Source organism: Cavia porcellus, unplaced genomic scaffold (genome assembly GCF_034190915.1).
Source record: "Cavia porcellus strain 051 isolate PalLab524CR breed Dunkin Hartley unplaced genomic scaffold, mCavPor4.1 scaffold_29, whole genome shotgun sequence".
Lineage (NCBI taxonomy): Eukaryota > Metazoa > Chordata > Mammalia > Rodentia > Caviidae > Cavia > Cavia porcellus.
The window spans coordinates 2,975,550-2,992,735 of record NW_026947512.1 but is presented as its reverse complement, the minus strand read 5'-3'; the positions used below and the strand labels follow the sequence as shown (position 1 = coordinate 2,992,735).

At 38.5% G+C, this 17,186-nt stretch overlaps 2 protein-coding genes across 6 annotated transcripts in view; one reads left to right on the top strand and one right to left on the bottom strand.

The window, feature by feature from the left end:
- Window positions 1-4,815: 4,815 nt before the first annotated feature.
- On the bottom strand, window positions 4,816-15,317 carry Arpc5 (actin related protein 2/3 complex subunit 5). The gene is made up of 4 exons (XM_003474752.5): window positions 14,965-15,317; window positions 12,717-12,789; window positions 9,383-9,559; window positions 4,816-6,219 (listed from the first exon to the last, which is right to left on the bottom strand). Exons 1-4 carry the CDS (start codon window positions 15,105-15,107, stop codon window positions 6,157-6,159), a joined length of 456 nt encoding a protein of 151 aa, XP_003474800.1. The 5' UTR covers window positions 15,108-15,317; the 3' UTR covers window positions 4,816-6,156.
- Window positions 15,318-15,458: 141 nt separating this feature from the next.
- Window positions 15,459-17,186, top strand: part of Rgl1 (ral guanine nucleotide dissociation stimulator like 1) — a 255,408-nt gene continuing 253,680 nt past the window's right edge. Inside the window, exon 1 of one of the 5 annotated variants that reach the window (XM_063239711.1) lies at window positions 15,459-15,475. Coding sequence is in view for 2 of the 5 variants with exons in the window: in XM_063239709.1 (XP_063095779.1) it covers window positions 15,734-15,952 (219 nt within the window). In the remaining 3 variants the exon portion in view is untranslated. Of the gene's footprint in view, window positions 15,476-15,530; window positions 15,953-17,186 lie in introns of those variants that run through there. The other 4 variants (XM_063239709.1, XM_063239708.1, XM_003474720.5 and 1 more) reach the window with 4 other exon arrangements.

Below are 17,186 nucleotides of genomic sequence, written 5' to 3'. Positions count from 1 at the left end.
AATTGACTGAATGACAGTGAAACTGCACTTTCACATATGAAATACCAACATAAACTGTACTGATCAGCTTTTCCATTGCTGGGACAAACTGCCTGATGCATACAACTTAAAAGGAGGAAGAGGTTTATTTGGGTCAGTTTCAGAGGCTTCAATCCATGGTCAGCTGGCTGGATTACTGTGGACCTGAGGCGAGAAGGATCCCAGTAGAAGGTCAGAGTGGAGAAAAGCTGCCATTTCCTGGTGCCCAGAGAGCAGGGTCTGAGAGGAAGGTGTCAGAGAACAGATCTGTTCCCTGCGGTCACGGGGCAAACATACATACTTCTGGTGGTTCCATGACCACTTCCTCTAGCAGCCCACTTAGCTGTGAACTCAGGGTTAGCGAGGCTGGCATCTTCACGGTCCGGTCCCCGGGAGGAATTTCTTAATGCAGCTGACAATCAAAGTTAACTGCCACAGTACTTTAGCTGTTAACACTGCAAGAAAAACACCCTCACATATTGTCAAAGACAACCAAATAATCATTTAGGGGAACAAACTGGTCTAGCTGGGGACAAACTAATGAGTAAGAGCTGTAGTTTTGTAGAAAAATATCAATGTTTTAAATAAAAAGTCTAAAGTTCAGAATCAAACACACCAATGAAACTTTGAAAATATTTATTTTTTAAATTTTGGCGTTGGCAAACTCTAAGTATGTATAACTCAAGCCCTAAATTCAATAGGATTAATAAACAATTAAGCAAAAAATATTTTCCTTCATAATAAAGTCTATTGTAAAGCCTAACTCAAACTGTGAGGAACTACTGATATTCCTATCAAAACTAAAAGCTTTTCTCTGTAAGATAAAAACTCCTGCAAGTCAGTAAGGAAGAGATCATCAAATGGGCAAAGAAAATACAGAACAAGAGAAAATAAAACACAACTGGCTACTACACATATGAAAGGATGCTCAACCTCACACTAAGAGACATGCAAATGTATCACACAATTTTTATTTTTTCAGATAGTAGATTCCTGCCATTTATTAAAAAATGACAGATTAGCTCAGAAATTCAAGTTATTTAAAACTATTGCAATATAGGTTGCCAAGACACAGTGTTATAAATAATACTGCTAGAGATAATTGAGTAAGCAGTACTTCAAAATATTAAGCATGATAGTTTCCCTGTGTTGTTCACCAATATCCCGAGACATAGTCATTTAGGGCAAGGTCATAGGATGATGTAAATCCACACTTAGCTTTTAAAGTTATTTTTCTCACTTCTCATCAAGTTTGAGTTCTTTTATTACCTCAGTGTAGCAAAACATGTTTTTCAGTGTAATTTCCTTGGAAATATTTGCATTTGTTTCTTTCTGGAATCTTATTAAACTCTTTTGCAAAGATTATTTTTATTTTTTTAAAGAGGGTAAAATAAAACAAAACAGATCATAAGAAAATAATGTAAGAGACACAGATTTCAAAGCAAGACAACTGGGTATCTTCACTATCATATTGTCTCATTTTCTTTTGAATAGTTGTCCATATCTTTACATACAATGACTTCATACAAAACAAAATAATATAGAACCGATCAGAACAGGATGATGAAGGCATTTTAGGTCTTCAAGAGCAGACAATAGGGAAGTCAACAATGGCTGTCACAGTGTCTCTCATTCTCTTCAAAATAGTTGTCTATACCTTCAAGTATGTTGAAATTAAACAAAACAAAATAGACTAAAATCACTCTGAACAAAGGATAATAGTATTGCTGGACTTCACATCATGACACTGTGGAATCAGCACCGGGTACCTTAGTGTCTGTTTCTTCAAAGCAGCTGTTCATTTCATCGTGCATTATATTATTGATTCTCATAAACTTTTTAGAAGTTTTAAAACTTATTAGCAAAGATTGTTTGATGGCAAGCACACAGGGTAGGCAATGGGGCAGGAAAACAATATCCTGCTTCATTGGTAGAGAAAGTGTAGTTGACAAGACTTTTCTAAGGAAGGCAGTTTAGTAATACCTCAAAATATTAAACATTCTGATCTGAAATTCCACTTTTAGGAATTTCCCTTTAAATAGGCTTGAAACTTTGTAAAATGATTTGTGTGTAATATTACTCACTGTAGCACTGGGGTAATTGCAAAGTATCAGAAACCACCTAAATCAACAGGGAAATGAGTAAGTGGTTAGGCACATTTGCTAATAGAGGTTTATGCAACCATAGAAGAAAAATAGGATGAAAGAGGTTCTTTGTATACTGATAGAGAATTATCACCAAACATAGTTAATAAAAAAGCAAGGGGTGGGGGGTTGGGGATTTAGCTCAGTGGCATAAGCGCCTGCCTTGCAAGCAGGCAGTCGTGAGTTCGATCCCCGGTATCGATAAAAAGGAAAAAGACAAAAAAAAAGCAAGCAAGGGATAGAGCATTATGGGTTCTATGTTAGTAGTTATGAAACTGAAAAGAATGTACAGAGGTTTACATGTAAATGCACACACTACATCAGGAAGGATACTCAGGAACCTGACGTTAGTTGATCTTTTAGATATTAGTTGTCAAAGTGACAATTAACAGTGGGAGAATTACTATCGTAAATTTTAAAAAACCTTTTGAATACTAAACCATGAGCAAGTTCCTTATTTGAAAACGAAGGAATGAAATTATAAAATCTTTGGTCAGTGAAGGTACTGACATTTATCTCAGTCATCAAATTGAAGAAACTCTTAAGGGCTGATTCTTGAGGCTGGGAATACAGCTCAGTGAAGCAAGTGCCAACCTGGCAAGTGCAAGGTCCTGAGTTTGGTTTCCAGCATCAAAAAAGAAAAAAAAAGTTGCTTCTTGACTTGGTTTTAGGATGAACAAAAGAAAGCATATTTATTGGTATTGCCCATTTATGACATTCATCACCCTGAAGGTTGACATGATTAGAAAAATCTGAATCAAGGTGATATAAGCTCATGGACATTATTTTAATTTTATCTTTAAGGGAAATAAAAGGTATTGGAATAATGTCTAATCTCAGAAAGCGCCACAGAATAATAAAAGCTGTATCATGTCAATTTCCCTGGAGTCACTGTCAGCCAGATGTGAACTGCAATTCTGTCCTTTTTCACCGTTTTTTTTTTTTTTTTTTTATTTCCAGCAGTCCAAACCTTTTACTTATGGTGACTCTGGTTTTTACTTGTCTGACAAGTTCTTTGCTTAAATGTCCACACTGACATGACTAATCTTAATTGGTCTAGGATATTTGAGCTTTGTGAGAATTACTTTGTATCATGGTCACTTTGTGCTTGTTATGTTGTTCTATTCTGGTATCCAGGAATATTGTGTGTAACTTGATATAATCTTGCGTGATTTGGTTTAAAAATTATGCAGTTAGATACCTGTTGAGAGCTACCTATGCCAAAGGATTTTCGGGGAAAGATACAGCTATAGTGAATTCAGGGGAGCTAGTGTCTAGCAGTAAGAGCCAGAGGCTGTGCTCAAATGCTTGGCTGGAAACACAATTCTTCGAAGGCTGGACTGTGAAACTCAGAAGCTGTGTGCTAAACGAGTTGTTTCATTTCACACGGACTTTAGGTATGTTTCAAAGGGAAATGAGATATAAACAGAGATAACATATATTACCCTTAACGATCCAAGAAACATAAATGATAAAGCCAAAAAAAATGCCAACATGAGTTGTGTTCCCTGGGGCTTGTGGTGGATCAGCATGGTAAAGCAGCACCACCTAGAGGCAAATGCCATGTTGGCCACCTGTGGGCTTCCCAGGCTCCTTGTGTCTTCACTGGTCCACAGAACATTTAGACACCAGGGTTTTCCCACAGTCATTCAGAAATGTGGAGCTGAGGAAGACACAGAGTGGGAGAGAGGTTTGTGGTAGGATCATGGACAAAAAGCCTTGTTTTAGAACACCTCTTTCTAAAATGCTCAGAGCACTGGTTTTTAAATTGGGTATATCTTCCTAGCTCCAGTCATTTTGGTGCCTTTTATGTGGTTTGGTTTCTTTTTTTTTCCCCTTTGGTAAAGTTATCTGTAAATTTAGTAAATTATAGTTATGACCAATAATCTCCAGGTAGGCCAAAGATATAAAACTGTAGCTTTGGTTCTTTTTTTTTTAATCAGACTTTATTGGTACATTTAATTTATTTATTTATTTTTTTGAGCTTTGGTTCTTGCCCAATGGAATTACAAGATGAATTAAAATAGTAGTTTGTTAAGTATCTATCAAAACACAGAAAACGGGAGACCCATTAAAAATGAGGGTCAGCGTAAAGACCCATAAATATACTAGAAGAAAAGTGACTGAGGCCTAGGGTATGAGTTTGTGGCTTTCTCTTATAACTTGTTCTTTACCTGATATTTTTAATAGATTAAAATATCATCAAAGTGCAGGTAAAAAACTCAGTGAAAAAAAGCTATGCTCCATGTGCTGTTGAGAACAAACACTTCTAACTGTCACGGCACCTCTCTCAATCCTCTGACTTCTGTATCTGTCAGTTTTTGCCTCAGTGTAGGTTGCTCTGAGTAGATAGTGCTGTGTAAGAAATAGGCTCGTGGTTTGAGAGTTTAGAAACTGGGAATGAGTGTACCTGCGAGGCCAACCTGCACATCTGAGTCCAAGTCTTTGGGCAGTGATGCTACAGGAATTCTGCTGGCATCCAGAGGGCTATGGATTTACTCCAAAGAACTCAGTGCTCTGGCATCTATGTAATGACTCCTCTACTTCCTCATGTCTGTATGAAGTAATTTTATAAACTCTGCCAGGATACAATATATGGCAGCTGCAACCAGGAAATCTCTTCTTTTAAATTAACCATACACTCAAAGAAAAATAAATTATTCAACACTGACATTTTATTTTCTGAAGTTTAACATTTTTACAAAACAAAACAAAACAAAACAAAAAAGCAGGTATCAAAAACAGCAAAGAGTTTATAGAATTTCTACACCAGTTTTCACATAAGTCAGTGATTATAAAACTGGTATCCAATGTAAATACTAGACAAGCTGATTTCCCTCTTGGTCATATGCATTCAGGTAGTTTATTCTGGAACGACTGAATACTAACAACTTTTTACAAGCACCGGTCATTTTTGAGGACCAATTTGGTTTGTCCAACAAAGTAAACAATGTTTTGCTATGTGGCATTTCTTTTTTAAAAAACACTGAGCTGAAACACAGACTCTATTTGTTTGGATCTGAACCAAATCCTTTGAGACCCCAATTAACCTGAAGAATACTGAAGACATTTATAGGGCATATCAAATGGTATATTAAATACTTGTCATATACCATATAAGGCAGCTACTGTATTTCTAAAGAAAATAGTATTTCATTCAAAGGCTGCCCAGAATTAGAATTACAGAATAGTTTATTCATCCTTTCTGATATAGAATAATTTTCCCAAACAGACCCATATTATGGGAAGAAAAGTCTCATGTTTCTGCCAACAGGCTCTAATATTTTATAGATATATTTGTATAGAGCAAGATTCCTTGCTCTGGACCCTGGGTGACCACAAAGAAATTGAGAGGCCATGATAACTGGATGCTAAAAAGTAGTAGCATACTTAAAACTCATAGCATAGGTAATCTGGAGGCAAACAAAAATAAAGCTAGAGTTTAGTAGTAGTGTTCATCTACCACTTACTCTGAAAACACATTTTGCTTAAATAAGGGAAGTATGGTCCAGTTTTGCAATGTAAATAGCTGCCAGTTTCTTATATTTCTTCTTCTTCTTCTTTTTTTTTTTTTTTTAATAAAGATCATTTCCCGACTAGTAATGAGTTAGGAAACTGGCCTTCAAATTCTGGTCAAATCTCTCAGTATTAATTAAAATAATATAAAACATAAAAACCAGCCAATAGGAGTTAAAAATTGCACAATTAAAGTTGAATGTAAATTATACTATATACAGACTGGTATACACATCATTGAAATGATTATGAGAAGGTAAAATCCTCTTGTTGAAATAAAATTTCCTCTACATTATCCCAATTTTCATTAAAGAAAAAAACTGATAAGTGATTTTCTTCTTTACAGATATGAAAAGGAAGCAAGAAGGCAAAGCTGAGAGAAACAGATGCTGCCCATGGGGCAGCGGTGGCATTTGGTTGTTTTGGTCTTTGTACCATTGATTCCCACTTGCGTGACCGGTAGCCAGTTCCTGCCGGACTACACGGTTTTCCTTGCAGTCAAGACACGAACGATGGATCCTACTCCTCCAGCAGCAAGTGCCTAAACATAAACCAAAATAAAAAGCTCAAGTCTCATATTACCTAAGTAAAAGACTCTTCTTAAGGAATGTGTATTAGCCAGAGTGTGAATTCAGTAATTCAGAAAATACTCTTTGAGAACTCATTATGCACCAGGCACTGTTCTTAGCACTACAGATAAAATAAAAATCAAAACTTTCAATGCCCTCACCTTCATGGTCAGATACAGTATACAACTGTAAGGAAAGGTTACTTTATCCATTATGTTTCTAAATAGTATTTTTGTGCTTGTTCTTGCCTAAAACATGTGCTCATAAACAATGGTAGGATGTTCTGCATTTCTTATTCTTCCCAGTTAAGAAGAAATTAAAATGGGATTAACCATTCCTATTTTAGTAAATGTGCTGCCAAAGCGAACATGGATAAACTATTCTCAGCTAAATTTAGATTATTTAGAATTAAATTTTTTTCCTCCCAGTAGGAAGAAGACACTACTAAAGAGCTAAGAACTTACAAACTTTAACTATAATTCTAATTTGAAAAGCTGAAGGTTATGATTAAGTATTAGGAATTGGAAGCTCTGATTTGCTTCTGTTCAAAAATGCTGAGTACCACTGAGTTAGATGCTAGGAAAAACTGAAGAAATATGGCAGCTTCGGATATACTGGAAGGAGACAGTCATATAAACAAAGTTTTAAATATGTCTAATATGGTAAGAATTAAGCATAAGGGTGCTACAAAAGCACAGGGAAGGGGCAATATACCCAATCTGGACCCTAGACAGGAATGTTTTAGGTAAAGCCTCCTGGGAAAAATGATACATTAAACCGATGACGACGAGAAACGTGCTATTCATCTTCTCTTATAGAGGAGGAAACTGGAGGCATGTGTTAAGTCTGACACCATAAAGCATGAGCAAATGTATGCAGATGTGACAAAGTACAATCAGGAAAAGAGAGGCACTAAGGGAAGAATAACATGGAAGATGCTAGACTTGGATACTTGAACTTGATTTTGCAGGTGACTGACAAGGCCACATTTAGATTTTAAAGAGATTATTCTAGTGGCTGGGTGAAGAATAGATTGGAGGGAGGCAAAACTGGCAGGTGGGAAATCAGGAGGCTATAGCGACAGACTGAAAGATGCTACCAACTGGTGCATTAGAGATGCACTCAGTGGATGGATCTGAGACATATTTAGGAGACACAATTGGCAAACAATGGTGACTGACGTTAGGAAGAAATGACTTAGCACATGCCTCTAGAATCCTCATGTATAAAAGACGAGTAACAGCAGTTTTTCCTCTTAGTATTTTTATGAGGATTAAGTGAGTTAATATTATAAAGCCTTTGGAAGAGTACTTAAGACTATGAAAGTTCTCAATGAATGTTCACTGTGATCCTGGCTCTGGGGTGGACTAGACTTCTTGGGTTTCAAAGCTGGCGTTTCACCAGTTTATAAACTTTGTAGAGTTGTTCTGTGAATTAAGTGAAAAGTAAATGAAGAGTATAGTGCCTGACAAAGAGAAAGCATGAATAAGAGGATATGTTCAAGTTGGTATGTTTTAGACTGAACAGGGAAATTACTCATAATTATAATGAGACAAAAGGCATAGATGGGAATTATACTGGGAAGACTGAGGAATGACTACTTTATCCGTAAACATTAGGTTTTTGATAATGTATGAGGGATAATTATTTACCTGAGGCTAAGTACGTTTTACTACCTATTTTTCTGTTTTTCTCTTTTGAGATGGGATCTTCCAGTTGCCCAGCCTGGTCTTAAACTTGTGGGCGCAAGTGATCCTTCCTCCTTAGCTTCTGAGCAGCTGGCATTACAGGCATGACCACTGTGCCTGGCTTCTTTCTTTTTCCCCTAGTGCCAGGGATAAACCCTCACGCATCCTAAGCAAGTATTCTACCACTGAACCAGTGTTACCCCCAACTCCTACTTATTTTTATATATATATATATATATTTTGGTACTGGGGATCGAACTCTTGACTTCACACCAGGCAAATGCTTGAGTTGCTGAGCTAAACCCCCAGCATTTTTTTTTTTTTTTTTTTTGAGACAGGGTCTCTCTATGCAGTTCAGGCTGGTCTTTAGCTCACTTTGTAGCCCAGGCTGGTCTCGAACTCACAAAGATCTTCCTGCCTCAGCTTCCCGAGTGCTGCGATTATAGGCGTGAGCCACCATGCCCGGCTCTCCCTGGCACTATTTTTATCTTTTTTTTTTTTTTTTTAAAAAGAGTTTACAAAATTTTTATCTTATACATGTTTTCATATATATAAACTTACAATAATCAATGGTTTTCAAAAAGCTGAGTTTTGAGAATTCTAAGAATATCTGAGAACACACTCTTTACCTCATGGTCCTATTTAAATGTTATTACTTATATATTTTTACCAGTAAGAGTGGGGTATGAAAAATGATCTTACCAGCTCAACATTCCTTTTTCTTTTTAATGGGTGATGAGCCAGCATTTGCTTATGATGAAAAATAAAATACATAAAAATGGAAAAATGAACCTAAGAATGCTGATTTTTCCTGATTAAAACAAATTTTCCACTTTTAATCATCTCTAAGTGGAAAACTGAATGGCATTACTTACATTCATAATGTTGCACAGTCATCACTATAATCTATTATCGAAACTTTCATCACCCCCAAGAGAAGCTGTGTGTCTAGTTAGTAACTCCCTGGTCCCTGCTTTCCCCATTTTCTGGTAACCTCTATGACTTTCTATCTCTCTGAATTCACCTATTCTAGATTATTTCATATAAGAGGAAATAGTTCCATTCTCCCATTACCCCTGTTGCCTTTTCTCTCCCTGATCATCTTCTTTTTGTCTAACAGTCTTTCTTATATGTACTACAAATTATCTGTTTATCTCAGGTCGTTGTTACCTTTTTATCATTGATTTTTCATTCTTTATTTTCTTCTGCAAAGTTTTCATTTAATTCAATGAATAAATGTATATATGCTAAATAAATGTGAATAAATACATATGTAAATCAGGATCTCCTAAGAGGCTGGTAGGCACTAATTCTTTCATTGTCATGCATTTTTATCTATAATAATAAAGATGTATAATTAAGTCAGTGTGATTAGGTGAAGGAGGCACTGTTATTTTCTACTATAAAGGAACTAGTTATATAGACTTAAATTAAATTAATAACTTACCTTTTCATGCCATTGTAGTAACATAGCACTGCTATTGTCAGAGGGGCTCTCAAAGCCTTTATAAATGTACTTCATTAGGAGATCCACACCACTCTTGTCCAGAGATTGAACAGCCTTTTCAATATCATTAGCTTTAAAAGAGATGAGCACCTTCAGGACAATGCTGCCTGCCCGATCCTGGGGGAAAAAGATAATAAAGCATTTAGGTACGTGCATGCAAAAGACTAATTTTAGAGGCATCCCTGTGGTGACTTTGAGTAGAAAGCTGAAGGATGTGAAAAAGGAAACCGTGGAGATACAGGAAGTGTTTCAGACAGAGGAACATGTGCTGCTGGTACAAGTTCAGTGTGTTCCACAGATTCAATGTGGGTAGAGCTGAGCCACAGGCGAGCAGCAAGAGGAAGTCAGAGAGGTCATGGGAAGGCAGACCATGTAAGGCCTGCAGGCCACTGACTTATTTAAAATATTTTGGTGGTGGTTGTTTTTTTGAGACAGGGTCTCAGTGTATAGTTAAGGCTGGTCTTGCGCTTACTATGTAGGCCAGACTGTCCTGGATCTCATGGTGGCTTTCCTGCCTCAGCCTCTCTGATGCTAGGATTACAGAGGTGTGCGCCACAATACGCTGCTAATTACTTTAAATAATACTTATTTTTTATAAGTAGTTTGAGAGAAATGAAGACAACGAAGGGTTTTTAAAGTAGTAACATAATCTGACTCATTTTAACAAGCTCAGTTAAGCATTTATGTAGAGAATAAGCTGCAGGGGTACAGGGACAAGGCAGGGAGACCAACTAGGAAGTAACTGCAATAAGACTGGCTGGTTTGGGGTAGCATGCTAGCAAAAAGAGGTTGGAAAAGGGGACATAGCTGAAGACAGAGATGAGATTTACTAGCAGATAAGATACTTTGACAATTTACTAAAACATTTAAATTTTACTTCTTGGTCTTAAAATCCTAACAAAATAAGAAAACTGATTTGCAGTTATACCTTGATCTATTTTTTTTTTTTTTTTTTTTTTTGGTACTAGGGATTGAACTTGCAACCTTGTGCCTGCCAGGCAGGTGCTTACTCCACCGAGCTAAATCCCTGGCCCCTTGACCTATTCTTCAAAAACATATTTTCTTTTCTTTTTCTTTTTGGTACTGGGGATTGAACTCATGACCCAGTGCTTGCCAGGCAGGCACTTATGCCACTGAGCCAAATCTCTAGCTCTCAAAAATATTTTTTTCTTAAAACTTTTTAAAAATTTTAAGATGATTTATTAAGTGTTAAGCTTCATAATGATAGATATAGTGATGTTCACTTGTCTTTTTTTCTTTAAAAAGTCTGCTCCAAAAGCTAAGTTATTTTCTCATCCATTCAATCAAGCAAAGGGCATACTTAATCCATAGTTTCTTTTTTTTTTTTTTTTTTTTTTTTTTGTCTTTTTCGTTTTTATCGGTACCAGGGATCGAACTCACGACTGCCTGCTTGCAGGCAGGCGTTTATGCCGCTGAGCTAAATCCCCAGCCCCTGAGCTAAATCCCTAGCCCAATCCATAGTTTCAATAATTTGCTTTTCCTTTTATTTGACACAAAGTAGTATCATCCACATTCCTCCTGCTCCAGATTTTACAGACTGTTTCTATCACCTACTGTTATCTTTGGTTTAAAGACTATGCAATTACTTGATTTAGAAAAATATCTTTGCATCCAGAGTTAAAACCTCCCACCCACTAGCTGTGACAAAAACCACCCACGTAAGAGCAGAAGGTGGTAAAACTGAAATATTCATGATGTTCCTAACTTTTAAAAACCAAAGAATTTTTCTCCTTTACAAAATTTGTTGCTTCATTATTATATATTTACTTATTTACTATTATTCAATTACAGAGATTCTTGAGGCCCCGAACTGTACAAATAGCCACTAATAGCAAGGCTGATTCTTTAGGCTTCATTTTAAACAATGTGATTCAGTAAATAGGTCCATGTAAGAATTAGTGAAAGATAGTTGCAGGGAACTTTAGTTACACAACTTTCCTTAACAGCAATTTAGCAATAATTAATATATCAAAAAAAGCCTTTAAAAAGGTACATTTTAATGGCAATTTAGCAATAATTAATATATCAAAAAGCCTTTAAAAAGGTATATTTTCTTGACAGTGTTTCATTTCTAGGAATTTCCTGAAAGGAAATAGATATTCCCAATTTAATGACCCATCAGATTAAAAACTCTTCATATTTAAGACACATTTTTTTTGGGGGGGTACTGTTTTGTACTACATCTTGTTGAGAGAGCCTCAATGTCTTTTTTTGTACAATATACCTTGTTTTACAATATTGTACTAATTGTATTGTATATAGTACAGTACTGTTGTTTTATGTTGTTATACATTATACTGCACATGCGTTATGAAAATAAAAGCAAAGTCATCAGGAGTTTCCTTTGTCCATTTCCTTGTTCTGGATATTGCAATATACATACTATATACAATTCCTAATTTAGTAACCAATTCATATAACCACCTAGTCAGAAGAATGGAACTCAGCAGTTAAACAAAGAACGTCTGTAACTAAAAATTTACCTGAAACTGTTCATTTCAGTATTGTACCCACAGGAAAAAAGTCTATTTAAATTATGTGACTACCGGAGATCAGTTATGTGTAAACTTCAGCATACTGGTGTATACACATTTAAAATGCTATAGAAATAATCTTACTGTTAAGAAAAGTTTACATAAATTGGTATATTGAAAAAGCAGGTTATAAAATTCTATTTTTATGAAAACAAAAACACAGAAAAACTCATAAGGATATAACAACATCAAACAGCAACTTCTACCTCTGGTATTATGATCACTGTTTTATCCCCTCATATCTGAGCTTTGTATAGTAAAATGTTTAATATTGTATAGTTAAAAAACCTGTAGGAAGCAAGCAGAACCTGTTTATTTTGGTGTAAGTTTTATTTATTCTTTAAGACTTTGCTTAAATTCAGCCTGAGTGGCCTCTGAGAACACGCAGACATTATTTCTCTATCACTTGAATTCATTGCGTCTATGATGCACCAGTACCGTAGCTCCTTACAGTGCTATTTTCTTTTTTATTTTATTTTTTTACAGGTACCAGGGATCGAACTCACGACCATGCGCTTGCAAGGCAGGCGCTTATGCTGCTGAGCTAAATCCCCAGCCCCTATAGTGCTATTTTCATATGAAATTTTTACCTATCAAAGCACACTATACACTCTTCTGAGCCAAAGACAGCAAACAGTTAAAAATAATTGCTGATTTTTGAGAGATTTCAGAAGACTTGTGTAAGAACTATAAGATGTGAGCAGAAGTCTATGACTCACCTTCACTGCCTGACTCTTGGTGTTGATAGGGGGGTTTTTCAGAGCAGCCTGGAGGGCAGCTGTCATGTTTCCTGTGGTAGAGGTTAAGGGAATAACAGCAAAGGGCGGCTCCTGGGAAAGCATGGATTTTTAAGACTATGTATAAGAAACAAAATTACCATGGTCACTATGCTTAATATTGGAAAGTCGATGTGTTGGTTTCCAATATGACAATCAAAGGTAAACTATTGTACTGAAATTAAAAGAGAATATAATATAATACTATTTAAAAAATAAAGCACAGAGGATTTCACTTTTCATTCTAGTTGGGAAATGAAAACCTTGATCATCTTTCATTTTCAAGTGAAACATATGCAAACAAAATCTATCCTGGTATTAAAGAAACCCTAAAATATGTATCAAAATTATTAGATCCCAAAATGAAACAGCCAGAAATGCTAGGAGAAAATGGCAAGAGGTTACTCCAGCAATCTAAATGATACACATTAGCAAACTTTCAGTAATTGACAAAGTGGTTTTGCAGGAAGTGTAATAATTCATATGCTCCTTAGGTGGCAGTTTATTTTTCTTAGATATTCTTTCCTACTTCATAAAGGTTATTCAAACTGGGTTAGGCCATACCTAGTAAATTTAGCTTCTCTCAGTGAGCAGGCATGAGAAACGGAAGCCAATCAGACTGTCAGAATGTACAGTCATTCCCCTAAAAGGTAAACCAAAGTTCACGTGTCCCTCCATCTGTGCTGTCCCATACTGTGCCTGCCTCTCCTAGTCATAACAAGGGTAAGAAGAAACAATACCTTTTTACTTTAAGAGGAATCGATTAACAAACAGATAGGGACAGAGCATACCATTCAGGAGCTATCAAAAATTATGTTAGTTTCACAAAGCATCAAGTATCACAAAGATTACTTTTAGAAAGACTCATGTTCACCACTTGGTTTCTGAAGAAAAAAATGCTATGGTTGATAATATGCTATTTTCAAGGCTATCTAGCTTTCTAAAAAAACATGCTTTCTGTATATTGGCTGTTTGGTTTTTTTTTTTTTTTTTGACCTAAACTAGTGAGTAAGTATTAAAGAATACAAAACATTACCAACTTATTTTGAAAGCCGTGGCAATCAAAGAAAGCCTATACTGTACCCTGATACACATTTAATGCTGTATTTATAAACCTTTTATAAGAAGATAATTTTGAAGGTGGGAGCCTGCAGGACACTGAACAGCGATATATAGTTGCTCATATATTTCTTCATTATAATAGGACACGAGCTGTCTTCATGAATATACCCAAGGACAATTAGAAACGTGTAAAGAGCTACTGAGACTTTCTAAAATCACAGATGTGATTTTTGCAACATTCACATTGTTCTAAAAAAGATCTGATGCAAGTGCTAGTTCAAGTTATAAATATTCAAATATGCAAAACCAGAAACCAGGAACTAACAGCCATGTTTTAACGAAAATGGAAACAATTTCAGGATCACAAAAATTATTCTGCTTTATATCACCGACTCATCGCCTGTTTTACTCATTGGAATTTATTTTAAATATTTTCAGAGATTCTCCACATCCTTGTCTTTTTCTATTGTCCTTTTCTTAGGTAAAAGGCTCCAAGCTTCCGTACCGGGAGTTTTGCAGTTTTGTATTTACTCCCTTCGTCTGGCTAACAAATTATATGAAACCTGTATTTGCTCTGATCCCTTTCTCTTACAAAAAACGCCCTCAAAACCAAAACTACAACAAAAACATCCAACAGCCCAGGGGTTGACAGTGGAAGTCTCAATTTGCGAACCGCTCCATCTCTACTGCTAAGGAATAAGCTATCCTATCGCTGCCCAAACCAAAAGCACCAACCGAAAAACAAAAATCACTCAAGAAAAAGGCCTGCTCAGCCCCAATCTGAAATTTCTAGTGCAGATGTGATCCTAGTGAGCGACTTGAGTTCGGAGAGAAAACTTAGGCGCCTGCAGCAGTCTTCGGCCAGCTCAGACCTCGCCCCGCGCCTCGAGGGCGCGGTCGGCAGGGCCCCTCCCGGGGCTGCACGGCCACGCAACCCGAGGGTCCCGGGCGTGCACAAGTTGACCAGGGGGCACCTCGGGGTCCCAGGGGACCCAGGCAAGCCCCTGCCCTCCCAGAATGAGGACCCGGGAGCCAGGTTCCAGCCGGACCGCAGGGTCCGCTGGACGCCGCCCCAGGAGGGACGCGGCCCCGCAGACCTGGAGGCTTCGCACCGGCCAGGCAAGGATATTGCCTCAGACAGGAGTCCACCTCGCCCTCGTCGGGCCCGGCCTGGCCGTCGCCCCCGTCCTCCTCGTCCACGAACTTGTTCTCATCGTACTCATCTACGTCCACCTTCCGGAAGCGGGCCGACGACACCGTGTTCTTCGACATCCCGGATCGCGGCGGGCGGCGAAGGCCTCCTCTCAGCGCTGTTCTACCTCACAAGCCCAGCCCGGTCCGAACCCGCGGCCCGGTGTCCAGTTCACTTCCCTCTTCCGCTCTGGGGCGTCGCCCGCAGCCGCTGCTCGGACGGTTCTGGGCCTGCGCGCTCGCCGCACTTCTTCCTCCTCAGGTTTGCGCGCGTCTCCAGCCCCCGGACGCCTCCTCCGCTCTCCCCGGAGGGCGCGGGGGGAGAAGCACAGTGCGCAGGCGCAGAGCCTCTGCAGGAAAGGGGCGGAGTCGAGCTCTGGAGGCGGAGGCAGGCCGAGGCGGAGGAGCCGAGCGGCGAGGGACGGGCCGAAGGGGGGCCGCGGGTGTAGGTAAGAGGCGATTGGCTGTTGGGGTGCATCACGTGAGCTACAGGAGGTTCCCATAGAAACGCTTTTCTGTGGTCCAGTCTTAGAGGGTCTTAAATTTTCGGCGATGGGCATCCGAGGTGGGTGGCCTGGGCTTTTGCTGCCGCCGCCGCAACCAACGACCTACCTTTGGGGTCCTGTGTAAGGTCCGGCCGGTCCGGACCTCCGGGTGCAGTGGGATGGACCGGCTGCGGGACCAGGTCCGCTGCAGTCGGCAGGAGTATGGGGCGGAGTGATGCACGCTCGCGCGCCCAATCTCGTTCTGGTTGCCGAGACGTAGCTCCGGACGGCGCGCGGCCAGGGGCTGCTCTCCCGAGCCGGGAGCCCCGTTCCCGGGTTCCAGCTACGCTGCGCAGCCAGCGAGGACGGAGTCGAAAGGTCAGATCTTACCTGTCAGTGCTGGTGACAGCGTCGCCACGGGATCTGCAGGATCTGAACTCGGTACCTATCCATCAGGAGGGAGGGAAGGGTGTCTGGGCAGGGGCTGGAAACCTGATAGAATCGGGGTGAGGAGGTCAGTGACTAACATCTGCTAGAAAGGAGTGGGCGAGTTATGCCCTCCAGTTCTCAGGGAACAAAATAGGAGGACAAAATAGATTTTTCAGATTGATATTTGTGATTTAAGACTTACACGAGCCTGTTGAGCCAGCTTTTTAATATATTGCACATCACCATTTATGAAGACAGAGTTCTTACTGAAGAGGTAACGGCACTAAGATTAAGGAAATAGTTGTGTTCCGTGCATCACATTGTAATACAAGAACTTGCAAAATAAAATTACTGTAGACATTTAGGTGTACAGTGCTCAGGTTCGGGTCCAGTTCAGTTTTTGCCTCTTTGTGAAGGTCGCCTGTGGTCTTGGTGACTACCCCATCCTTGGTATCCTGTACCGTACAGAAAAGCGCACTGGGCGTAGTATCGGAAACCTGACTTGAGTCTTGACTCTTGAGTATCATCTGCGTGATTGAGGCATGTTGCTTACAATTTTGAACCTCAGGTTCTTTGTCGCTAATGTGGGGATTGATATTATATTCTTTACAAGATTGTTCTCAGGATTAAATACACTAGAATTCTACATAAATATAAATGCTTAATACCTGTATCATTGGTTTTGTCCTTAGTTTCATAACTTATTTAATGATATATCATGTTTTTTCTTGCTTCTGGGAGAGACCTAGATTCTGAAGGTAGACTGTCTTTTTATCTTTCTTTCACATAAAACTATGTGCAAAAGGTGCTGACTAGATGATTAAGTAAAATGTGTAAGTTTGAGTCACACTGGGAATGAATTAGTTTGAAAAGGAAATCTCAAAATCAAACCTTTGCTGGATATACACACACATAGTATGTACATTTATATGTGCGTATATACTTATATATGGAGGGAATGCTTAAGAATGGAATGCAACCATTTTTCTTGGGAAGAAGCAATGTAGCCAAGTAAATCATCTTTCTAGAAGATACATCTCTTAGGTTATAGAAGAAACGTTTCCGTAATTTATGAGCAAATACACTGATAAAACTCTCCTAGGGCTATGTTAAGACAGCAGGTGAAAAATTTCTACCTGTTGATAATATTTTTAAAAGCCATATACCAAAGTCTAAGATCAATTCTATAGTCCATTGCATTATATAACAGAATAAAGATATATTTAAAATTATTTGTTTCAATCTT

Excerpts from the sequence above, each read along its gene's own strand:
- Arpc5 (XM_003474752.5), bottom strand. The coding sequence starts at position 15,107 with ATGTCGAAGAACACGGTGTCGTCGGCCCGCTTCCGGAAGGTGGACGTA. Across the intron at positions 12,790-14,964 it reads GTGGACTCCTGTCTGAGGCA|AGGAAACATGACAGCTGCCC; the intron begins ATATCCTTGCCT and ends AACCTCTACCAC. Across the intron at positions 6,220-9,382 it reads TACTACAATGGCATGAAAAG|GCACTTGCTGCTGGAGGAGT; the intron begins GTAAGTTATTAA and ends GTTTATGTTTAG.